Source organism: Stegostoma tigrinum, chromosome 42 (genome assembly GCF_030684315.1).
Source record: "Stegostoma tigrinum isolate sSteTig4 chromosome 42, sSteTig4.hap1, whole genome shotgun sequence".
NCBI classification, from domain to species: domain Eukaryota; kingdom Metazoa; phylum Chordata; class Chondrichthyes; order Orectolobiformes; family Stegostomatidae; genus Stegostoma; species Stegostoma tigrinum.
In genome coordinates, this window is record NC_081395.1 from 2595995 (window position 1) to 2622656 (window position 26662).

Consider the following 26662-nt stretch of genomic DNA (forward strand, 5'->3'; position numbering starts at 1 on the left):
TGCTGCGAACAACTTGGATCCCTTTATTAAGAAGGTTATACTGGCATTGGTGGCAGTCCAAAGAATGCTAATTTGATTGATCCGGGGTATGGAAGGATTGTCTGATAAGGAAAGATTGCATAGGTTGGGCCTGTGCTCATTGGAGTTGAGAGGAATGAGAAGCAATCTTATTGAAACATACAAGATTCTTAGCGACCATGATAGAGTATATGTGGAAAGGCTGTTTTGCCATGTGGGACAGTCTAGGACCAGATCATTTAAAGGAGAGATGAGGGTAAATTTCTTCTCAGTGATTAGTATATTCAAGGCTGAGATAGACAAATTTTCATCAGTAACAGAATCAAGCATTATAGGAATTGGAGTTGAAAACTACCACATCAGCCATGATCTCACTGAATGGTGGAGTAGACTCCATGGACTGAATGGCCTACTGCTACTCTTATCTCCAATGATCTTCAGGATACTGGATTACAACAAGGTGCAAGTTATTCCTCCTTTGCATGGGAGCCTCGGTTAGACTCCCATCTGAACAATTGCCATTTAGTTGAGAGCAATAAATCTTGGAATAGATATACAGGGGGTTCTGCTATTACACGTGTTCCAGCAACGTGAATTGGCTATAACACAACAGATGAATAGGGGACCGTTATTTCTAAAATGCAAACTTGGCTTAAACAATTCCATCGATGACCTCATCGTTGATATTTCGGTTTTTTTTAGAAAGTATTGCAGGAAAGAAATTTGGATTTCAAGATTCCCCTCATCCTGGATAATACACCAAGCCATCCTCCCACCATTGGTGAGCTTTCTGAAAATATCAAAGTGCTATTTCTACCCCCAAACACAAACTCTCTCCTTCCACCCATGGACGAGGGTGCAAAGGCTTTGTACCTAGGGTGCACGTTTAAGAAGCAGATAGCAGCCACTAATGGATGATAAGGACAGTGTTCCTCAACTCTGGAAGAAGTCTAACATCAAGAATGAAATTGATATTATCGTGAAAGCCTGGGGTGACATCAATAAGGACTGCTAGCATGCAGTTTTGCAGAAGCTTCTCCAGATATTTTTCAAGATTTTAAAACCTTTGATCTGTCAGAGGAGTTCCCAGGAATCAAAGAACATTGCATTGATCTTGCAAAGCAAGTTGGATTTGAAGAAGTGGAGAGTGAAAGATGTTGAAGAGCTGCTTGAGTCCCACCATGAAGACCCGACTACAGCTGATCTTACACAACTTGTTCCTGAGGGGCAAGTAGAAGCTGGAGATGAAGTAGTAGTAGTCGAGGATACAACACCACAACAGCTTTTCACTTCTGTTTGGTCTTCTGTCCTGGGGGAAATTGAGAAGCAGTTGCAGCTCTTTGAGGATGATTACAATGCACGACGCACAGTAGCAGTTCATGGAATAAGATCTCATTTGGCACCCTATCAACAGCTTCTTCATGAAAGAAGGAAAAGGACAAATCAGCAAAAACTGGATGTCTTTAAGCCAACACCCGAAGTGGATTAACTATTTTTCACCCTAACCCTGCAACCACAACTGCACGTGAAGGTGATGATGATGACGATGACGACGACGACCATGACGACCCTCAGCCCCTACTTTAACAACAGAGCAACCTCAAAACCTCCTCCCCCGTCAAGTCATCTTGATATTTTTTCAAGGTAATGTGTTAAAATTAATTTTATTTCATTATTAGATATGAATTAAACATTTATTCAAACTGTGCTATCCTCTGTGTTCGGCTTTTGATTTTGAGTGATTTTTCTGCTGGCCTGCCCCTATCCCTGCTTTCCTCATAGACCTGTTATTTCTAAAGCATGATTTGCTATAACACAATGTTACGCAGGAACACAACTATCACATTATAATAGAACCCATACTGGCCTGGAGATAGACCAGAATGATACCAGGACCTGGGAAGGTTAAATTTTGAGAGCAGATTTAGAAACTAGGCTTACATTCCTTTGAATTCAGATGATTAAGGAGTGATCTGATTAAGTTGTTTAAACTGTTCAAAAAGATTTGAAAGAGCAGACAGAGAGAAGCTATTTCCTTTGATCGGAATATCAAGATCATGGGGATATTGACCCTAAAATTACATAAAGGCAGTTCAACAATGAAATCACAAAGGGTTGTAAAAATCTAGACCTCCCTTTATGAAGGCTTATGGATGCTCAGGGTGAAGTGCAGCTTTCAAGACTAAAATTTATTGATTTTTAGTAGAAAAGGATATCAAGGGATATGGAACAAAAGTGGATAGATGGAGTTGACGTACTGATCAGATGTGATCTAATTGAACTGTGCTCCTGACTCAAGGGGCTAAATAGCTACTCCTGTTCCTCTGAATGGTTCAGCTGGACCATAAGAGGCAGGAAAGAAAGCTACATTACCTTAAAACTTGCCATTCAAAAAAAAATGTGGGGATTGAAAGGAGCTCCTTGCTGCAGCAACCATCCAGACAGCTCATTTGCACATTCACACACAAACGCAAGAGTAACTCCAGAAAACATGACCAACAGAAAAAAAAATTGACAAAAACTATTTGTTTCAGCCGGATCCTAGATCATGCCATCCCCTTACTTTGTCTGATTGCAGACCTCAAACCAAATATATTTACTAAAAATTGATAAGAGTCTCAATACTTGCACAGCTTCATACAAAACACAGTTTCACCAAGAAGCCGACTTGGGTTTGTTTCACCTCGCAAAGCAATACACACACACACACACACCCCCCCCCCCCCTTGTGGGAGCTGATCAATTTTCCACTCCTCTCAGAGACGTCCCTACAAGTCAGTAACATGCCACCCACACAAACAAGATTTCCTCGGCTTATCAAGTAAAATAAGCGACATACCCTAGTGGAAAGTTACTGTCTACAGCTCAAAGATTGCCAGTATCTAAAGGTCTGCTCTTTAATTTAACACACTCTGTCAGTTCACAGCTCTGTGATTCCCCTCCCTCCCTGGGCTGAGATTAGGGAAGCCTAGCAGCCATTCTTTATACCTAAGAACAGAAAGGGAGATTATTCAGCACAGCTAAACTCAGTTCTGCCCAAGGTGGGGACTTATGCACTTATGTGGGGAAGTGAGGACAAGAATACCGACCCTACCCTGCCTCATCCCTGGCATCACCCCAACTCAGCTGAGCCTGAGAATAGAGATCAACTCCTTTGCTAACTGTGGACCAGACACCAATGGCTAACCACATCAAATCACCCAAGGAGTGTGCTGAGCTGTTGCAGTGGAAATGATCCTGTACGCAGTCAAAGCAAGGGGGTTCAAGAATCAACTTTACTAGCCCAGTGCTCTGAATCCCTCTTCCTCTCTCCTGTGATCCTTCTCCCTCACTTATGCAACCCCACAAAATATTTTTCTACATTTAATGCTTAAAACCATCCCTTCACCCATTCTGTTTGTCCTCTTTGTTCTCCTTTCTCCCCTCCATTTCTAATTATTCTTGCATTGCCTCCATACTCCATTCTTAATCAAGACACCCAACACCCATCTCATTCATCACCTATTCCCCACGGTCTATCAACTCACGGACCCATCTCCTCTCTCTTCCCCATTCCTAGAATCTCTGCGAAATGCACTGCCTTCGCCACTCTCTCCTTTCCATACCCCTGCTTTCCTGTCCCCCAACTCGCCCTCCACATGCCCACCCATGCTCATTCCACCCCGGACTCCTCTGCGCTACCACCCTTACCCCTCCCACCCTCTTCTCATCTCTTTCCCTCAACCCGTCCGCTTGCCAGCCTCTCCCCCTCCCCCGCGGTCTCACCTGAGAGCAGCCTCCGCTCCAGCGCTCGCCGCCCGCCCGGCTCCTCCAGTCCCGCCGCTGCTCCCAATGTACGGCTGCAGAATTACCCCTCAGCCTCCGGCAGCCGCCTTCCTCCTGCGGCTTTACAGCGACAAGTTTATTTTGCAAGCGGTGCTAGCGGAGTTTGCGGTATGGAACAGCTCTCTACCACACGTACCCCACGAGTCTTCGCTCTGTGATCTCGAGTCTGATCTTCCCCGTTCTTTCTCACTCTCTCTCTATCCTGATCTTCCCCGTTCTTTCTCACTCTCTCTCTATCCTGATCTTCCCTGTCTCGGGTCTCTCTCTCTCCACCCCCGCCCGCTGTTAGGTCTCTCTCTCTCTCTCTCTCTCTCTGTGTGTGCCCTCTCTCCACCTCCTCCCCCGCACCCCCACCACCCCCTCCCCCAGCTGTTGAGTTTCTCTCACTGTCTCTCCCTTCCGCTGTTAGGTCTCTCTCGCTCTCTCCTGATTTTTCCCGGTCTCTCTATCTCCCTCCTGATCTTTCCAGTTCTCTCTCTCGCTCCCTCCCGTTCTTTCCCGGTCTACCCGCTCACTTTCTCTCCTGATCTTTCCCGGTCCCGGTCCCGGTCCCGGTCTCTCTCTCTCCCTCTCCCGATCTTTCCCGGTCTCTCTCTCTCCCCCTCTCCCGATCTTTCCCGGTCTCTCTCCCCCTCTCTCTCCCGATCTTTCCCGGTCTCTCTCCCCCTCTCTCTCCCGGTCTCTCTCTCTCCCCCTCTCCCGATCTTTCCCGGTCTCTCTCCCCCTCTCTCTCCCGATCTTTCCCGGTCTCTCTCCCCCTCTCTCTCCCGGTCTCTCTCTCTCCCCCTCTCCCGATCTTTCCCGGTCTCTCTCCCCCTCTCTCTCCCGATCTTTCCCGGTCTCTCTCCCCCTCTCTCTCCCGGTCTCTCTCCCCCTCTCTCTCCCTCCCCCTCTCCCGATCTTTCCCGGTCTCTCTCCCCCTCTCTCTCCCGATCTTTCCCGGTCTCTCTCCCCCTCTCTCTCCCGATCTTTCCCGGTCTCTCTCTCTCTCTCTCTCTCCCGGTCTCTCTCTCTCTCTCCCTCTCCCGATCTTTCCCGGTCTCTCTCTCTCTCTCTCTCCCGGTCTCTCTCTCTCTCTCCCTCTCCCGATCTTTCCCGGTCTCTCTCTCTCTCTCTCCCTCTCCCGATCTTTCCCGGTCTCTCTCCCCCTCTCCCACTCCCTCTCCCCCTCTCCCACTCCCTCTCTTCCCCGGTCTCCCTCTCCGATCTTTCCCGGTCTCTCTCTCCCTCTCCCCCTCCTTCTCCCGATCTCTCTCTCCCTCTCCCGATCTCTCTCCCTCCCTCTCCGATCTTTCCCGGTCTCTCTCTCCCCCTCCCCCTCCCTCTCCCCCTCCCTCTCCGATCTTTCCCGGTCTCTCTCTCCCTCTCCCCCTCCCTCTCCCGATCTTTCCCGGTCTCTCCCACAATCAGCCAGCCTGGGGAAAGTAGTCCGGGCCAGTAAGCCGTCTCACTGCCCTCTCTCCGCACAACATCCTTCCGCCATGGGGGTAACATGGCCCGACATTCAGCCCTTTCAACCTGCATCAAATACCCCAGGCCCGGCCCGGCCCTTGCTGCGCAGTCTATGGGATGTGTTTTAAACAGCAGTGTTTTGGGGGTGGGGAGAGCTCTATGGCGGAGGAAGCCGCAGAACCGGGGACAATGGTGTCATTAGCAAATGAGGGCGGCGGGGGGGGGGGGGGGGGAAGAGGAGGAGGGGGGATGGGAGAGGGGTTGTGTAGGGAGAGTAGAATCGGGGATGGTGGGAGCTGGGGGGTTGGGAGAGGAGGGGGTGGGATGGGATGGTGGCGAGGGGGAGGTAGTGGGGTGAGTAGTGAGGTAGGAAGTATGGAGGGGGAAAGCGGAGAGGGAGAGGGGGAAAGCGGAGAGGGGTTGGAGGAGGAGGAGGGAGGGGTTGGAGGAGGAGGAGGGAGGGGTTGGGGTCGAGTGGGGGCACAAGAGAGGGCTTTGTGGGGGGGAGGCGAGAGAGTGGGGAGCGGGTGGAAGTAGGGGAGAGGAAAGGCATGGAGAGGGTGGATATGGACAGAAGGTAGGTCTGGCTAATACAACACCCCTATTTAAAGAGGGACAGCGATGGAAGATTGGAAATGATAGGCTGGTTAGCCAGACCTTGATCATTGGTAAGATTTTACATTATTATTAAGGATGAGGTTGCATGGTAAAATATGGATTAGTCAGCATGGTTTGGTCAAGGGGAAGTCATGCCTGACAAATCTGTTAGAATTCTTTGAGGAGGTAACAAATAAGTTAAACAAAGGAGTCCAATAATTGTGATCTATTTGGGTTTCCAGAGGCCTTTGACAGGGTGCTGCACAGGAGGCTGCTAAGGCCCAAAGTGTTCGAAGAAAGGTCCTGGCATGAACAGACATATAAGGGTGGGGTCATGGATAATGAGGTCTCTTTCAGGAAGGTTGCTGGTAATTAGTGGAATTCCACAGGGGTCAGTGTTGGGACCACAACTATTCATGTTCTACATTGACAATGTGGTCAAAGGGCATTGTTGCTACGTTTGTCGGTTACACAGATATGTGGAGAGACAGGTAGTTTTGAGGAAACAGGACTACAGAAAGATTTGGAGAGACTGGGAGAATGGGCTATGAGGAGGCAGAGAGAAGGGCAACCATTTAAAACTGGGATGAGAAATTTCTTCAGCCAGAGCATGGCAAATCTGCAGACGTCACTGCGGCAGAAGGCTGTAGAAGCCAAATTAATTGAGTGTTAGACAGATTCTCAATTAGCAAGGGATCAAAGGTTATGGGAAGAAGCCAGGAGTACAGGGTTTGAAAAATATATCAGCCATGATCAAATGAGGAGTAGACTGATGGGCCAAATGGGCTAATTCTACTCCTTGACCTTATGATTTATGGTTGGTGGGAGTGCTACCTGGACAGAGACTCAAGGGGGTGGGGTGGTAACTGGACATTGGCCCCATCCACACAACTGCGATGCCAAGCCATACAAGGCTGCAGGCGAAGTGCTGGAAAATAGGATTAAAATAGGTTGGCGTTTGTTTTTTACCAGTGCAGAAGGGATGGACCAAAGGTAACAAAGCGTGGAGCTGGACGAACACAGCAGCCCAAGCAGCATTTCAGGAGCACAAAAGCTGACGTTTCGGGCCTAGACCCTTCATCAGAGAGGGGGATGGGGAGAGGGAACTGGAATAAATAGGGAGAGAGGGGGAGGTGGACCGAAGATGGAGAGAAAACAAGATAGGTAGAGAGGAGAGTATAGGTGGGGAAGTAGGGAGGGGATAGGTCAGTCCAGGGAAGATGGACAGGTCAAGGAGGCAGGATGAGGTGGTAGGTAGGAAATGGAGGTGCGGCTTGAGGTGGGAGGAAGGGATGGGTGAGAGGAAGAACAGGTCAGGGAAGCAGAGACAGGCTGGGCTGGTTTTGGGATGCAGTGGGGGGAGGGGATGAGCTGGGCTGGTTTTGGGATGCAGTAGGGGAAGGGGAGATTTTGAAGCTTGTGAAGTCCACATTGATACCATTGGGCTGCAGGGTTCCCAAGCGGAATATGAGTTGCTGTTCCTGCAACCTTTGGGTGGCATCATTGTGCCACTGCAGGAGGCCCATGATGGACATGTCGTCTGAGGAATGGGAGGGTGAGTTGAAATGGTTTGCGACTGGGAGGTGCAGTTGTTTGTTGCGAACCGAGTGGAGGTGTTCTGCAAAGTGGTCCCCAAGCCTCCTCTTGGTTTCCCCAATGTAGAGAAAGCCACACCGGTTGCAATGGATACAATATACCACATTGGCAGATGTGCAGGTGAACGTCTGCTTGATATGGAAGGTCATCTTGGAGCCTGGGAAGGGGGTAAGGGAGGAGGTGTGGGGGCAAGTGTAGCACTTCCTGCGGATGCAGGGGAAGGTGCCGGGTGTGGTGGGGTTGGAGGGGAGTGTGGTGCAGACAAGGGAGTCACGGAGAGAGTGGTCTCTCCGGAAGGCAGACAAGGGTGGGGATGAAAAAATGGCTTGGATGGTGGGGTCAAATTGTAGATGGCGGAAGTGTCGGAGGATGATACGTTGTATCCGGAGGTTGGTGGGGTGGTATGTGAGAACAAGGGGGATCCTCTGGGGGCGGTTGTGGCGGGGGCGGGGTGTGAGGGATGTGTTGCGGGAAATGTGGGAGACGTGGTCAAGGGCGTTCTCGACCACCGTGGGGGGAAAGTTGCGGTCCTGGAAGAACGTGGACATCTGGGATGTGCAGGAGTGGAATGCCTCATCCTGGGAGCAGATGCAGCGGAGGCGGAGGAATTGGGAATAGGGGATGGAATGTTTGCAGGAGGGTGGGTGGGAGGAGTTGTATTCTAGGTAGCTGTGGGAGTCATTGGGCTTGAAATGGACATCAGTTTCTTGCTGGTTACCCACTTCCTACAGACAAAGCGGGTGGCCATGGGTACCCGCATAGGCCCAAGCTATGCCTGCCTCTTTGTAGGTTACGTGGAACAGTCCCTCTTCTGCACCTACACAGGCCCCAAACCCCACCTCTTCCTCTGTTACATTGATGACTGTATCGGCACCGCCTCTTGCTCCCCAGAGGAGCTCGAACAGTTCATCCACTTTACCAACACCTTCCACCCCAACCTCAAGTTCACCTGGGCCATCTACAACACATCCCTCACCTTCCTGGACCTCAGTCTCCATCTCAAGTAACCAAGCGGAGGCTTGGGGACCGCTTTGCAGAACATGTCCGCTCGGTTCACAACGAACAACTGCACCTCCCAGTCGCAAACCATTTCAACTCCCCCTCCCATTCCTCAGACGACATGTCCATCATGGGCCTACTGCAGTGTCACAATGATGCCACCCGAAGGTTGCAGGAACAGCAACTCATATTCCGCTTGGGAACCCTGCAGCCCAATGGTATCAGTTTGGACTTCACAAGCTTCAAAATCTCCCCTTCCCCTACTGCATCCCAAAACCAACCCAGTTCTTCCCCTCCCCCCACTGCATCCCAAAACCAGCCCAGCCTGTCTCTGCTTCCCTAACCTGTTCTTCCTCTCACCATCCCTTCCCCCCACCTCCAGCCACACCTCCATTTCCTACCTAACACCTCATCCCGCCTCCTTGATCTGTCCATCTTCCCTGGACTGACCTATCACCTCCCTACCTCCCCACCTATACTCTCCTCTCTACCTATCTTGTTTTCTCTCCATCTTCAGTCCACCTCCCCCTCTCTCCCTATTTATTCCAGTTCCCTCTCCCCATCCCCCTCTCTGATGAAGGGTCTAGTCCCGAAACATCAGCTTTTGTGCTCCCGAGATGCTGCTTGGCCTGCTGTGTTCATCCAGCTCCACACTTTGTTATCTTGGATTCTCCAGCATTTGCAGTTCCCATTATCACTGATGGACCAAAGGGCCTTTTTTCTGTGCTGTAGGCTTCTATGACTATGAACTGGACACCAGCTCCATCCACTGAACTGGAAACTGGCCTTGTCCTGTCCAAACAACTGGACACTAGCCCCAACTAGGCATTGGCCTTGTCTGCATAACTGGGCACTGACCCCAACTTGGCAATGGCTCCATCCACACAACAGGGCACTGGCTCTATTGGGCAGTGACCCCACTGTACATCAGCCCAGACCACACAGCTGAGCACTGGACTCTTCAATCAGACACTGACTCAACATTACAAATAGATATAGCCCCTTCAAAACACAGGGCATCAAACATTGGCCCCTGAAAGACGACTGATTTCTGGCTCCTTCAACAGAACTGAGCACTTGCCACAGGCCCTTTCAATATACCTGAGCACTTGTTTCTACGCCCCTCAAGATATGCTCAGGTCTCTTCACTACAACGATACTGGTCCCTTCAGTTGGCACTGGTATTATTTGTCCTTTCAATAGACACAGCTGTTTCAACACAATTGACATTGACCTTTTCAATACAACTGACATTGGACAATGGCCCTTTCAATACAAGCAATCTTGTAAATACTGCAGACTGGCGACTGGCTATTTCAATACGACCATCACTGGGCACTGTCCTCTTCAATACAGCTGGCGCTTGCTTTTTAAATACATGTAGCACTGGACATTAGCCCTTTCAATACAACCAGCAATGGAAATTCTCCTTTCAATAAAACTAGCACAGGATACAGCACTGGTCTTTTTAATACAGCTGGCGATGGGTCTCAACCTTTTCAATACAACCAGCACTAGCCTTTAATACAATAGGTAATAGCCACTGACCATTTCAGTACAACCATCACTGGACCTCGACCAATTAAATACAAACAGAACTGTGCTTTTTAAAATACTGTTACTGGCCACTGGCCTTTTCAACATAACTGGGAATAAGTTGGACCAAAGTAAAAGGTGCACATGTAATAACGCTCATGTATTTTTAACTTCACTCTGGATTAGAGAAAACAGGAAGTCAGAGAATTATACACTTGAGACGACATTTCATTTCAGGTCAACACAACACGATGATGCAGTTTTTTTGACACATTGTTAATATGTGCAAATGAGATTTGGGAGCAATTGGGGGAGGGGTCCTGAAAAGAGACAGAGAGAGAAAACAAACATGGATGCTCTAAGCTATACAACTGAGAGGCTGTCTGGGGTACAACTAGATATCGTGAACTGGACAGAATATAATTAATATGCCAAAATCCCCAATCACTACTGGAAAGCATGTTATTTGGTGAATGTTGGTGGTGTTATTTGGTGAGACTGAAATCAAGCATGACTGTGATGCCAACCACAGCTGAACAGGCTGCTAAAAATTGATGTCGAGCCTTGGGTGATTCTGAGGGAGGCAGCAGACAGTCTGTGATTGGACAATTGGCTGGAATATCTCAGATGATCTCAGCTGGGAATGAAATCAGCTTAGTGCTTGCACCTGTTAATAACCCTACCCTCACTGGAGGAAGGGCTCTTTGTCCAGCATCGAGAAGGCAAGACATCAATGAACAAACAGTATATCATGGGATCTTCCCATTCTTGAAAAGTTGACCAATAAGATTCGGACACATTTTTAACAGGAACTGAATGGAATGTTGTTCCCAGGAGTCACCCAGTAACTATTTCCACCGCACCAATTTTAATTCTGCTCTTAAATTCGCTTCTCTCCTGAAACCATTGGCTCTTTACCAGGGTCCCAGCTGAGTTCCTGGCACACCAACTATGGGGGGCATTACAGCCAAACCCTGTTCACATTAAACTAGTTTGGCAGAAGGAGTGGCAGGGACATCAGTCGATAAACACTGTCCAAATCCCTCAGGGTTAGTGAGGTCAATAGTAAAAACCCTGTTGACACCCCCACCCTGTCCAAGGCAAGATCAAAATACCCAGCAGAGAGCTAGCAACAGAGACTGCCCTGTATTGGCTGAGGCAGCAGCAGCAGCTTGGAAGGGCAGCATAGAAAAGCAAGAGAGCCACGTAGAAAACAAAAGAGTCAGAAATGAAGGGCTGGAAAAAAAAACCCAAACAATGCACTGAGCCTTTCCGTAACATGCATACTTTTAAGATGCCTTAAGCACCATTATTCGCAGCACTCCCGTACCCCCTTTCCCCATCCCCCTCTCATAGCCTAGCCACAATGTAATCTCCTGAGAAAGGCTTAGAAGAAACCTCAAAGTAAGGGGGAGGGATGTCTGAGGAGTACTGGGTTAGATGTACAGGGTGAGAAGAGTGAACCAGGATTGCGCTAGGATTCAGGATGGTACTTATCCTACAAAGCTTGCTGCCATGTTGGCTATGACTGTTATTGTCCTATTTTTAAAGCTATGTGTCAGAAATCTCTTGTAAATAGAGCTGGAGAGAGGGAATTTACTGGGGCAGACCAAAGTGTATGACTTCTTAAAAAAAAACGCTAGCTCTCAGGAGCACCATGCTTGGATCGTTTGATGTGGCTTGCTGGGTGGGGATTTAGGATGCTGAGTGCAGTGAAGGGATCACGACGGTGATGTGATTCCCTGCCCCCACTTTCACCCACCCACACACATGCACGCACACACACGCTGCCTGTGAGTTCAGACAGACTGAAGAGGCAGCAGAAGGTCTTTTGTCTGAGACTTGACAAAGAGCCACTACAGACAGTCTGCCCACATAGGCCACCAAGTCAGCTGGTCTCTCTTAAAGGGGCAAGCCACTGCAATGCAGTGAGCTAATAAGAGATTATTCACCCCAACATTTTTCTCAAAGCAACCATCTCATGTGGTTTATTTGGGAGTGGCCCAATTTAATTTTCCTTCCTACCACCACTACCCCATCTCACCCCACCTCATAGACCCCATGTTCTCGCAACGTGTGTGAGGTTAGCTGAACAAGGAAAATGGTGTCAAAACACAAATTAGCCATAATTTGATTGACGAAGGGTTAAATGACCACCACCTGTTCTGTAATAGGCCAGGACACTGCCAAGCTGGGACAAGGAACTAGAGTTAAGACAGAGACAGGCAGAAATTCTCTCTCACAAAGGGCAGATATTCTATAAGATCATACGATATAGGAGTAGAATTAGGATATTCAGCCCATCAAGTCTGCTTCATCATTCAATCATGGCTGGTATATTGCTCAAAACCATTCACCTACCTTCTCCTTGTAAACTTCTAAAAGGTTATCCCTTCACTCTGATACTGTGCCCTTGGGTCCTAGTCTTTCCTACTACTGGAAACATCTCCACATCTGATCTGTCAGTATTCTGTAAATTTCAATGAGATCCCTCCCATCCTTCTAAACTCCATCCAGTACAGACTCAGAGTCCTCAACTGCTCCCCATATGACAAGCCTTTCATCCCCAGAATAATTCTTGTAAACCTCCTCTGGACCTCCTACAAGGCCAGCTCATCCTTCCTTAGATATGGGACCCAAAACTGCTCACAATTGCAGTCCTGAACACTACACAGCCTTAGCAGTATACCCCTATTCTTGTATTCTAGCTCTCTCAAAATTAATGCTAACATTGTATTTGCCTTCCTAACTGCCAACTGAATTGGATTGTTAGAACTGAGACAAGGAGGAATTTCTTCAGTCAAAAGGTGGTTAATCTGTGGAACGCATTGCTGCAGAAGGCTGCGGAAGGCCAAGCCTTTGACAAATAGGTTTTGATTAGTAAGGGGATGAAGGGTTATGGGGAGAAGGCAAGATAACAGAGTTAAGAAACATACAAGCCATGATCAAATGACAGAGCATACTTGATGGGCCAAATGGGCTAATTTTGCTCCTATATCTTATGACCTTGTGTTAACCTTAAGAGAATCCTGAATCCTAAATTCCTTTGCGCTTTAGATTTACAAAGTCTTTCCTGATTTACAAAATTGTCTACACCTCTATTCTTCCTGTCAAACTTGCATAGCTTTCCCACATGGTATTCCATCTGCTACTTTTTTGCCCATTCTCCTAGCCTGTCCAAGTCCTTGTCTAGCCTTCTCACCTTCACAATAATACCTGTCCCTCTACTTTAAGACCTCTTAATCCCTACTTTCTGCCCCTAACACCATGGGCTCTTATGTTATTTAGCAGCCTCCTGTGCGGCACCTTGTCAAAGTTCCTTTAGAAATCAACATAGATCACATACACTGGCTCTCCTTTGTCTAACTTGCTCATTCCTTCCTCAAAGAATTCTAACAGATTTATCAAGCATGACCTCCCCTTGACAAAGCCATGCTGACTCAGCCTTAATTTACCATGCACATCCAAATACTCTGCAATCTCATTCCTAATAATGGACTCTAAAATCTTACTAATGATCTAGGTCAGGCTAACTGGCCTATCATTTCCCATTTTCTGTCCCCCTCCCTTCTTAAATGCATCTATTAGATTAGACATTTTCCAGTCCTTTGGGAGCCTCCCTGACTCAAGTGATTCCTGGAAGATTACCACCAATACCACCATCACCCAATTAAATCCTTCAGAACCCTGCAGTGTAGTCTGGCTGGTCTGGGTGATTTATCCACCATTTAATCTTTCAGGTTCCCTAGCACCTTGTCCTTAGTGACAGACCCAACTCTTATCTCTGCTCCCTGACTTTCTTGAAGTTCTTATAAGCTGTGGGTATCCTCCACCATGAATTCTCTTCCTCAAAAGGCAAGGGAAGCAGAGTCTTTGAATATTTTTCAAACAGATGTAGATTGATTCTTGAGAAGCAAGGGGGCAGCGGAAAGTTTTCGGGGGTAGGTTTGAATGTGGAATTATCAGATCAGCTAAATGGCAGAACACGCTCGAGTGGCCTATTTCTCTTTCTAAATTCATACGTATGGAAATGAATCACACGCAGTTAACAACTGCCCCTTTCAGTACCACTATGAGGAACATGTGGGAGAGAGCATCAAATTTACACTCTGACCAAATGAGTGCTGGATTTTACAGCCACTTTCAAATGGAATAAAAGAAGGGATTTCAACAGTTTCCTGACCCCACTTGAAGGTCAGGGTCATGGGCACATCTACACAAAGGAAGGATCAGGCCTCGTAATAATGCTCCCTACGGGTAAATAACTAATAAGGCCCACATCCTCATCTCATGCCCAAGTAACCTGGCAAGGTATCAGAGAGAAATCTTTTTCAAAACAAGGGATCTCACTCACTTATCAATGTAGTCCGCTTAGTCAGCCAGTGATCCTTGTGGTTTCGAGCTCCAATGGGAACGGGAGAGCCTGCAGATAAACACCAATGACTTTAATCCTGAGGAATCCAACATACGACTGATCAAACAAATGTCTATTTTATCTTAAGTTTTTCACTAATTCACATTACATTTTATTGGCCTCCAGTCCTGACCTTTTCCTATGCAGACTCAGAATGGCCCTCCAGTGAAAAATATCTGAGTTCCTGGCCTTTCATTACAATGAAATTAGAAGTTAAAAAGAACTAGCTAAAAAAATGCAGTAGCTGAACATATATAAATTGCATTTATTTAGCACCTTTCATCCAGAAAACACCCCTATGTGCTTTATAGTAATCTGATCAAAAACCAACTGTAAAGAGGAGAGCTAAAAAGCTACTAGACCTAAAAATATGGTCCAAACTTTTGATTTTAAGTGGTGATGTGAAGAGAGTAAGAGAGTCCAGGAGGTTTAGGGAGGGATTGTAATTGGTGCCAGCTATAATGCTATAATAATGCTGCAAATTGTGTTGTAGAGCCACAATAGTGGGATAGTTAAAAATGTGATCATAGGATTTGCAATAGGAAAGTTCACAGAAACAGAGCAGGGGCAGAAGATAATTTAATGCATTGTTGGTAAATGGCAAGACGTCAACATGATTAGAGATAAACTACAATGCTTATGGTGTTTTGGGAATTTGCTTACCATCTTTTGTTACATTCATTTCTGGTGTCCTGTGACCTTTCTTAATCTGTTGAAACAAGTAAAATTCACTTTTAGACAGGACCTTTCTAATTGAAATGTCACAAAGCACTTCTCACACAACAGATTACTTTTACAGTATAAACTAACAGCTAATTTAAACACATGGTTTCAGAAATAGTAAATGAATTAAATGTGGTTAATCTATTTGGGTTGAGAGCGAGGAATGTTGACCATAAACTGATCTAGACAAGTCATAGATATACTGTGGCTCCGAGAGTATGTCTGAGGTTAGTAATTCAGCAGCAAGTAACTCACCACCATTTGCAAGTCAGGACTATGAGGGAATACCCCCCACACTGCCTCAAGAAGTGTACCTCCAACATTACTCAAGATGTTTGACAACATCCAGGACAAAGCAGCCCACTTGACTGGCACATCCACCAACACCTCCCACCACAATTGATGTTCAGTGGCAGCAGTGTGTACCATCTACAAGATGCACAGTTACAACTCATCAAGGCTACTTGAATAGCACCTTCCAATACACGATCACTGCCATATGGAAGAAAGGCAGCAGATATATGTAAACCACCTGAAAGTTCCCCTCCAAGACATTCACCATCATGACTTAGAAATATATTATCATTCTTTCAGCATTACTCCTTCAAAACATTCTCCCTAACAGAACTGTGGGTCTACCTACACAAAGACTGCAGCAGTTCAAGAATATGTCTCAGCACTACCTATTCCAGGACTAAAGCTCAGCAATTTATGCTGGCCCAGCCAGCAAAACTTATGAATCTCTCATGTCAAACTATAGTATGCTCTACTCCAGATAAAAAGTCATACCAACAGAGTCAATGGTTATTGATGCTCCCTTGAACTGATCATGATGTGTTTTCCTTTCTCACTCGCATTTTAAATTCTTCTCCATTTTGGAGCCTGTTTTGTTCAAAGTGAAGACTGAACAAAAGTGCTCGAAACAAACTGTCACTTATTCCTGTTTTTTTACATTTTTATGTTCAGTGAACTCTTACCTAACTTAGTTAATAATATATAGTTTTTAAAAGGGCTCTATTTTGTATTCAATTGTTAGATCGCTCACCGATTTTTCATGATTTTTACCTTATTCTTTTGTCATTTTGGTTTGAAGCTGTCAGCTAGGAACTGTGAGCTAAAGATGACTTTTGGACTGTGGGTAACAGCTTGTGTTAAAAGGAAATCAAACCAAATAGGCTTTTGTTTATTTGTGAGGCCAAGCCTGATAGTTAATTGCAGATTGGTTCCTGATCAAAAGATTCTGCAGATGCTTCATCACCAGAGAAGAGCATTATGTTTAAACAGACAGCAGAAGTTGGCTATCAATGGGGTCAGTATCTGTGAATTGGTTCCAGTAAGTCTGGAAAAGATCTTATTCTCAAGCAGAAGATAGATGTCTAGAATTGATTATTCACAGAGTCTGGGGCTGGTTATTCAAAAGTCTGGTTAGGAACCATTGCAGTCAATTTTGAGGCATCTCAATTTAATTTTTATCGTGTTACGAGGTAGAAAGGCTGATTTGGATTGGCTATCTGTCTCCAAATCATAACACAACATATACCGTTATCACCATTTCTGAATCTAATTGGTCAAAGTATTGAAGAGGGCTTTAAGAATTAATGCATGATTAGTGAAGATTGAGCAAGGTGGCATTAAGAAAGATGAGTATTGACGTGCAGGTGAAACTAACACCAGCGCCATGGGCGAAACATGGTGGGTTTATTTTCGTATCTTCTAGGAACATTTACATTTCTTTCAGAACATAAACAGTCGAGGACAAGCAAACATTTACAGGCCTTATTGAAGTTGCCCTTCTCATAGCCAATCTCCCAGCATCACATCCATTTGGTTTTAAGTCAATCTGCACTCTTTATACATTAGTGTATATCTCTGTTGATACTGCGTGCTGTTTCTGTGATAACACTGTGCTTACTAGTTCCTAGTTCTGCACTGCATGCGCTTCCGTAATTGGCATTGAAAAACAGATGTGAGGCCTAATCACTTCTTTGCTGACACTGTCAGGTGCAACTTGTGTCAAAGCCTCATGTCCCATGTTTGCAATAATCATTGGTTCTCCTGCTGCCCTTTTCTTCCCTGAACTCCCCCACTACGCGTTCAAAATTTCTAAAGCCAGGCCCTGCCCATGACCTCCTTGATTTCCAACTTTAACAGGAGTTCAACGGAGGTAACAGAACGTTGCTGAGTCTGCACTGCAAATCAGCAGATGGAAGAACATTGCAATCAAATCAACAAGGAAGGCAATGATGTTAGTAGTGAAGGCAGCTTTCAATTATTCACTCGGGGATGGAAAAAACCAGGATGGAAAAATTCAGGAATAGAGATCTGGAGATCCTCCAGGGACCTTTCCTGTTGCAATTACCAAAACAACACCTCTCACACTCACAGCAGCCCTTTATAAGATCGGGTGATGTTGTGCTGGGAGACAAAGAGACAGAATCAGAAGGACATAAACCAAGAAGGATGAGACACTTGGAAAAACATATTTTATGTAAGCACACATCAGGATTCAATGTGAGGAAACCCACATGTTCAAAGGAATCTCAATTCAGAAAACAAAGCACTTAATACTTTAGGGATGATAAATCTCAGAAAGGGAAGTACAGATAGCAGAAGAGAATTTTTTCATGGCCTATTCCTAGCATTGACCCAGGGAAATAAGCACCACATGAATATCTGAGATCCCCAATACTGAAGAAATCCTCACACCAGATGACTCAGACCCTTGTAGCGACAAAACATTTGTGATCCTAGCTGTTGCTGCAAACCATATTAAAGTCCTTTTAGTGGCTTCAGATCTGCATGGGTGGGGAGGGGTTAGGGCACAGAAGTGGGTCAAGGGAGGCAAGGTGAGACAGAAGGGACAAAAGGGACAGGATGGGGGGGTTGTGGGTGGGTGTGGAAGGTGGGTGGAGAGGAGGCAAAGTAAGGGATGCCATCAGTGGCTAGTCTGACTTTGACACGTCTGAGATAGGTGTTACTGAACAGAATAGCAGACAGAAGTTTCAGCATGAAAACTTCATACAGAAGATGGTGCCAAAGAAAGCTGGACAGTGCCACCTGGCTGTTATCAAGGAGACAGTTTCAAACCTGGAGTCTATCCCACAATATAAAGAAATAGATTAAACGTTGATGATGTTACACTCCCTCTCTCACCATGTGTACATGTTTGTATTTTCAACAATATCAGAAAACTAAACAATACATTACTTCAACAAAATCAACACTAGCCTGTGACAATGAGTCTGAAGAAGCTATGATTGTGCTTCTTACAGCAGAGTATGTGAAGAGGAGGTTTAATTGAAGCATTCAAAAATCAGGAAGAATTCTGATACATAGGAAGATCCTGTTTCCAAGGGCAGAGGTCAGTAACCAGAGGGACCAAAGCTGAAAAGAATCAGCAAAAGAACCAGAGGGACAACATAGGAAGAGGAGTAAGCCTTTTAGCTCTTCAATCCTGTGCTGTCTTTCGATATGACCATAGCTGATCATCCACTTCAATAGTTTTCTTCCTTTATATTTATAGTATTTATAAATCTGTCTCTACACTAAACAGAGCTTCCACAGCCCTCAAAATTACAGCATTTCAAATATTCACCATCTTCCAAGTAAAGAAAATCTGCATCTCAGTCCTAAGTGGCCGCTCCCTTATTTTCAAAATTGCCCGGGACTCCCCAACCAGTGCAAATATCTTAGCTTCATTTACCCTACCTAATCCTTTAAGTAATTTTTAAACTTTCAACAAGATCACCTCTTATTCAGGTCCTCTGCTAATGGGACAGTCAGATCACCCCAAAAACAAGTCAGGTGAACTTCAACTCACATACACATAGGTGGTTGATGGGGCCCTCAGTCAGGTCTGACCCATCTCCTACACCAGCCCTCACCCTCTCTTTCTCTTCCCACAACAGCAATAGGATTCTTCCTTGTCCTCACCTACCATCCCACCAGCATCCACATCTATAAAATCAACAGCTGCAAGTTCCCCCCACCTCCAGAGGGATGTCACCACCAGACACATATTCCCCTCCCCTCCCTGTCAGCCTTCCAAAGGGGCCATTCCCTCTGGAACACCTGGTCCACTCTCAACACTACCCTCAGCCCATGGCACCTTCCCCTGCAATCACAGAAAGTGTAACAATTCCCCCAAGTATCGGAGGCCTTCCAGTTGAAGCAGCCTGCATCTGCACCTCACTCAATCTAGTTGACTGTATTCACTGCTCACAATGTGGTCCCTCTGCATTGGGGAAACAAAGCACAGACAGGTGACCATGTTGCAGAACACCTACATACTGTCCACAAAACTGACCGAGGTTCCACTTGCCTGTCACTTCAACACACCACCATGTTCCCTGGCTAACATCTCTGTCTCAGGCTTGCTGCAGTGCTCCAGTGAAGTACAAGCTGGGAATACAGAACCTCATTTTCTATTTGGGGCCTCTGCAGGCTTCTGTACTCAATATCAAGTTCAACTTTAGGGCTTCAGCACATTCTTGCATGTGCTTTTCCCAAACCTCTCACGCCAGGTCTTGTCATCACATTGACTGCTACCACACACAACCCATTGTCAGCTACTAATAGTCCCATTCTCCAACCCTGACCTTTACCCACTTCTTTGTCTGTCAAACTGTTCTTTCTCTCTCCTTGGGCTCTATCTCCATCTATCATTTACTCCTCCCCCCACCTCCCCATCTTCTTAATAAATACCAACATTTTCCTAGCAACCATCAGTTTTGAAGAAGGGTCACTGGGACCTAAAACATTGACTTGGATTTCTCTATACAGATACTGCCAGACCTGCTGAGTTTTTCTAGCAATTTCTGTGTTGAGTTTGATTTCCAGCATCCACAGTTCTTTTCCTTTGCTTAATGAACATTCAGTGCACTCTCTCTATGGCAATAATATCCAGGTGTAGCCTAATTAAGCTCCTGTACAATTGAAGCAAGACTTCAGTAATCCTCTTGCGATAAAGACTAACATACCATGAACCTTCCCAATAACTTGCTGCACTTGCATGTTAGCCTTAGGTTACTCATCAACAAGAACGCATAGGCCCTTGTACACACTACTAATCTGTCCCAATCCTCTTGATGCTGCTTTGCATCCTCCTTATGGGCACATATTTCATTCTAGTTTTGAGTCATCCATGAACTTGGAAATATTACATTTGGACACCGCGTCCAAAACACAGACATAGATTTAGAGAATTTGGGGTCCTACTACTGATCTTTGTAATACTGCACCAGTGCGAGAATAATCCATTTAAAAATGTGATTTGTTGTGATCTGCAACATGCAGCCTGCTGGTGGGGTGGGGGATAGAAACAGATTAAAATGAAACTTTCAAAAGGGAATTAGATAAGACATAGATTCATAGAGTCATACAGCATGGAAACAGACCCTTTGGACTAACCAGTCCATGCTGACCATAATCCCAACTAAACTAGTCCCACTTGCCTGTGCTTGGCCACATCCATCCAAACATTTCTTATTCACATACTTATCTAAATGTCTTTTAAATGTTGTAACTGTACCTGCATCCACCCGTTCCTCTGGAAATTCATTCTGCACATGAACTACTCTCTGTTTAAGCAAAAACTGCCCCTCACATCTTTTTTTAATCTTTCTCTTCTCACATTAAAAATATGCCCCCAGTCTTGAAATCTCCCACTCGAGGGAAAAGATACCTGCCATTCACCTTATCTACATCCCTCAATATTTTATAAACCTCTATAAGATCACATCTCAGCCTCCAATGCTCTGGTGAAAAAAGTCCCAACCTAGAAATACAGAGCAAGTGCAGCTGAACACGTGGCTAGAGCAGGTGTAGGAAGGCGGGCTTCAGGTATGTGGATCATTGGGATACCTTTGATGAGGTTTAAACTAGTTTGGGAGAGGGAGAGGAACCAGAGCTACAGATTAGAGGATAGGGTATTTGGTGTACAGGCAGGTACGGTATGCAGAGAGTCTGTGAGGAAGGATAGACAGTTGATAGGGCAAAGTTACCGTCAGTGTGACAGGTTGAAGTGTGTTTATTTTAACTCAAGAAGTGTCAGGAATAAGGGTGACAAACTTAGAGCAAGGATCAGTACTTGGAGCTACAATGCTGTGGCCATTACAGAAATTTGGATAACACAGGGGCAAGGATGGTTGTTGGATATTCCAGGGTTTAGATGCCTCAAAAGAAATGGGGAGAGCGGTAAAAGAGATGGGGGAGTGGCATTGCTAATCAGGGACGATATCACAGTTGCAGAAAAGGAGGTTTTCGAGGAGGGTTTGTCAACAGAGTCAGCATGGGTGGAAGTCAGAAACAGGAAGGGAGCAGTTTTCTATAGAACCAACCCCCCACCCCCCCACCCGTTCCCCAATAGCAACAGAGACACTGAAGAACAAATTGGGGCGCAGATTTTGGAAAGGTGCAGAAGTAACAGGGTTGTTGTCATGGGTGACTTCAACTTCCTTATTATCGAATGGAACCTCCTAAGTGCAAATAGTCTGGATGCAGCAAACTTTGTCAGGTGTGTCCAGGAAGGAATTCTGACTCAATATGTAGATAGGAAGACTAGTGGAGAGGCCATATTGGATCTAGCGCTTGGCAACAAACCAGGCCAAGTGTCAGATCTCTCAGTGGGGCAACATTTTGGTGAAGGTGATCTACTATAGTCATGGAGAAGGGTAGGAGCAGACAGTACAGGAAAGTATTTAATTGGGGGGAGGAGCAACTAGGATAAAGGACAATCCAAGGCATTCTACACTTATGCGAGGAACAAGAGGATGGCCAGTGAGGGTTGGGCCGATCAGGGATAGCGGAGGGAACTTGTGCACGGAGTTGGAGGAGGTAGGTGAGGTCCTTAATGAATACTTTGCTTCAGTATTCACTAGTGAGAGGGACCTTGACGATGATGAGGGCATCGTGAAACAGGCTGATATGCTCGAACAGGTGGATGTCAGGAAGGAGGATGTGCTAGACATTTTGAAAAACATGAAGATAGATAAGTTCTCTGAGCCAGACGGGATATACCCAAGGTTGCTACGGGAAGCGAGGGAAGAGATTATTGTGCCTTTGGTGATGATCTTTGTGTCCTAACTGTCCAGTGGAGTTGTGCCAGATGATTGGAGAGTGGCAAATGTTATTCCCCTCTTCAAGAAAGGGAATAGAGATAATCCTGAGAATTACAGACCAGTCAGTTTTACTTCTGTGGTGGGCAAATTATTGGAGAGGATTCTGAGAGATAGTGTTTATGTTTATTTGGAAAAGCATAAGACTTCTTTCCCCAGGGTGAAAATGACTATTACGAGGGGGCATAATTTTAAGGTGATTGGAGGAAGGTATGGGGAGATTAGAGGAAGATATAGGGCAGATGTCAGAGGTAGGTTCCTTATACAGAGAGTGGTCAGTGCGTGGAAAACACTGCTAGTGGTTTTAGTGGAGTCAAATACATTAGGGACATTTAAACGACTCTTGGATAGGCACGTGTGTGATAGCAAAATGTAGGATATGCATGGTAGTTTGATCTTAGAACAGGATACTATGTCAACACAACACAGTGGGCCGAAGGGCCTGTACTGTTCTGTTCTACCTGGCCTCTCCTTATCACTTAAACCATCCACTTGTGGCAACATCCTGGTAAATCTCTTCTGAACCCTGTCCAGCTCAGTATTATCTTTGCTAATAACAGGAACACCAGAACCGAACACAGTCCTTTAGAGGAGGCTGCACCGATGTCCTGTACAACCATGAGACCATAAGACAAAGGAATGGAAGTAAGGCCACTCGGCCCATCAAGTCCACTCCGCCATTTAAATCATGGCTGATGGGCATTTCAATACCACTTCCCTGCACTCCCCCCGTAGCCCTTGATTCCTTTTGAGATCAAGAATTTGTCGATCTCTGCCTTGAAGGCATCCAACGTCCCGGCCTCCACTGCACTCTGCAGCAATGAATTCCACAAGCCCACCACTCTCTGGCTGAAGAAATGTCGTCTCATTTCAGTTTTACATTTACCCCCTCGAATTTTAAGGCTGTGCCCACGGGTCCTAGTCTCCCCACCTAACGCAAACAACTTCCTAACGTCCACCCCTTCTAAACCATATGTTATCTTGTAAGTTTCTATGAGATCTCTCCTCAACCTTCTAAACTCTAATGAGTACAATCCCAACATAATGCCTCAACTCCTATACTCAAAGGTCTGAGCAATGACGGAAAGCATGCTAAACATCTTTTTAACCACCCTATCTATATGTGATGTAAATTTCAAAGAATTATGTAACTGAATTACTAGGTCTCTCTGTCCTCCAACACTGCCCAAGGCCCTACTTTTAATTGTGTAAGTCTTGCCTTTATTTGTTTTCCAAAATGCAATATCTCGCATTTATCCAGACTCCATTTGCCACTCTTCAGACCATTGATCAATATCTCTTTGTAATCTTAGATAACCTTCTTCACTATTCACTATATCACCAATCTTGGTGTCATCCGCAAACTACTAACCATGCTTTCTATATTCTCACCTGAATCATTTATATAAATGACAAAAGCGGGCCCAGCACCGATCCCTGTGGAACACCGTTAGTCACAGGTCTCTAGTCTGAGAAACCCTCCATCATCACTCATTGTCTTCTGGCGTTAAGCCAATTTTGTATCCAAGTGGCACGCTTACCCTGAATCCCGTGTGATTTCACTTCACTAATTAGTCTACCTTGCGGAACCTCGTCAAAGGCTTTACTAAAGTCCAAGTAAACAATGTCTATTGCTCTGTCCTCGTCAGTCTCCTTGGTTACCTCCTCAAAAAACTCAATCAAGTGTATGAGACATGATTTCCCTTGCACAAAACCATGCTGACTATCTCTAATCAGAGATAATAGGAACTGCAGGTGCTGGAGAATCCAAGGCCAAGCAGCATCTTAGGAGCAGGAAATCTGACGTTTCAAGGCTAGACCCTTCATCGGAAATGGGGGAGGGGAAGGGGAATCTGAAATAAATAGGGAGAGAGGGGGAGGCGGATCGAAGATGGATAGAGGAGAAGATAGGTTGAGAGGAGACAGACATGTCAACGCGGCAGGGATGGCGCCAGTAGGGTGAGTGTAGGTGGAGAGGTAGGGAGGGGATAGGCCAGTCCAGGTAGGACGGACAGGTCAAGGGGCCGGGATGAGTTTAGTAGGTAGGAAGTGGGGATGCAGCTTGAGGTGGGAGGAGAGGATAGGTGAGAGGAAGAACGGGTTAGGGAAGCAGGGACGAACTGGGCTGGTTTTGGGATGCGGTGGGGTAGGGGAGATTTTGAAGCTTGTGAAATCCACATTGATACCATTGGACTGCAGGATTCCCAAGCGGAATATGAGTTGCTGTTCCTGCGACCTTTGGGTGGCATCATTGTGGCACTGCAGGAGACCCAGGATGGACATGTCGCCTAAGGAATGGGAGGGGGAGTTGAAATGGTTCGCGACTGTTTATTGCGAACCAAGCATAGGTGTTCTCCAAAGCGGTCCCCAAGCCTCGGCTTGGTTTCCCTGATGTACAGGAGGACACAATGGGTGCAGCGGATGCAGTATACCACATCAGCAGATGTGCAGGTGAACATCTGCTTGATGTGGAAAGTCTTCTTGAGGCCTGGGATGGTGGTGAGGGAGGAGGTGTAGGGGCAGGCGTAGCACTTCCTGCGGTTGAAGGGAAAAGTGCCCGGAGTGGTGGGGGCTGGAAGGGAGTGTGGACCGGACCAGGAAGTCACAGCAAGAGTGGTCCCTCCGGAAAGCAGACAAGGGTGGGGAGGGGAAAATATCTTTGGTGGTGGGGTCGGATTGCAGATGGCAGAAGTGTCGGAGGATGATGCGTTGGATCCGGAGATTGGTGGGGTGGTACGTGAGGATGAGGGGGATTCTTTTTCGGTTGTCATTGCAGGGACGGGGTGTGAGGGATGAGTTGCGGGAAATGCGAGAGACACGGTCGAGGGTGTTTTCGACCACTGCAGGGAGCTTGTGGTCCTTGAAAAACGAGAACATCTGAGGTATGCTGTCCAACTCTGACATTCTCCACTTGGCCTGCCTCACTTCCTAGGATCAGATCGTGTGTTTGCCACCTCTAATAGGTGCTATTACAGCACCTAATAAATATGGTATACCTTTTTCAAAATGTTATTCAGAGGAGGTCTCAAACAAAAGTAGTTGGTGATTTCAATTACCCTAGGGTAGACTGGGAAAAAGGTGAAGTCTGGGGCAAGGGAGGGGAGAACTTCCGACAATATGTGCAGGAGAACTTTCTGCAACAGTACATTTTCAGTCCTTCCAAGTAAGGAGCTGTGCTGGATCTGCATAAATCCTCAATGAACGCTTAATAAACTTGCTAAACACAATTTTCCTCTTTTTGACTCTGTTGATCAGACTTTAACCTCTGATAACATCTCACCATCTTGCTTATCAAGAATCTATCCACCTTTGCCTTAAAAAATATTCAAGCATTCCAGTGCCTTTTGAGAAGGAGTGTCCTACAGACACATGGGTGAAAATTCTTCCCCTCATCTTTGTTGTAAATGGGTGACCACTGGTTTTTAAAAAGTGATTCCTCATTCTAGAGTGACTCATGAAGGGTATAGATAGGGTTAATGGTAGGTGTCTTTTTCCCAAAATGAGGGATTTCAAGACTAGGGAATGAATTTTTAAAAAGTGAGAAATCTAAAAAAAGGACATGAAGGGGCAAACTACTACACAGACTGTGGTTCATGTGTGGAATGAACTTCCTGAGCAAGTGGTGGATGTGGGTACAGTTACAATGTTTAAAAGACATTTGGATAAGTACATGAATAGGAAAGGTTTGGAGGGACATGGGCCAGGAGCAGGAAGGTGGGACTAATTTAGCCTGGGATTATGTTCGGCATGACTGGTTGGACTGAAGGGTCTGTTTCTATGCTGTATGACTCTATAATACGAAACATCATCTCCATATCTACCCTGTTAGGATCACTCCGGATCTCAAGTTTCAAATAGTTGCCTCTTTCTCTCCTTAACTCCAGTGGATACAAACCCAGCCTGTCCAACCCTTCCTCAAAAGACAACCTGCCCATGCCCGTTATCAGTTTGGTAAACCTTCTCTCAGCTGCGTTCAACACATTTACTTCCTCCCTTAAATAAAGAGTCCAATACTGTACACTCTACTCCAGATGTAGTCTCACTCTGTATAACTAAAGCATAACCTCCCTGGCTTTATATTCAATTCCCCTCGCAAAAACAGATAACATCTGATTAGTTTTCCTGATTACTTGCTGTATCTGCAGACTAACCTTTTGTGATTCATGCAATAGGTCACACAAATCCCTCGACGTCTCAGAGCTCTACAATCTCTCGCCATTTAGTTAATATACTTATTTTTATTCTTCCTGTCAAATCGGACATTTTCACATTGTTCCACACTATGTACTACATTTGCCAGAGTCACTTAACCAATCAATACTCCCTTGTGTCATCTTCGCAACATACTTTGCTACCTATATGGTGTAATCAGCAAACGTAACAATCA

The 26662-nt window shown here is 45.9% G+C and overlaps 1 protein-coding gene across 3 annotated transcripts in view; it reads right to left on the minus strand.

Annotated features, from left to right (window-relative positions):
* The window catches only part of rcor2 (REST corepressor 2), a 76213-nt gene that overhangs the window by 41217 nt on the left and 8334 nt on the right, over nucleotides 1-26662 (minus strand). For 2 of the 3 annotated variants that reach the window (XM_048525008.1, XM_048525006.2), the window contains exons 2-3: nucleotides 15101-15146; nucleotides 14378-14446 (exon numbers count right to left, since the gene is read on the minus strand). In XM_048525008.1, coding sequence (XP_048380965.1) covers nucleotides 14378-14446; nucleotides 15101-15119 — 88 coding nt within the window. In that variant the 5' untranslated portion in view covers nucleotides 15120-15146. Of the gene's footprint in view, nucleotides 1-3783; nucleotides 3904-14377; nucleotides 14447-15100; nucleotides 15147-26662 lie in introns of those variants that run through there. The other variant, XM_048525007.2, reaches the window with a different exon arrangement.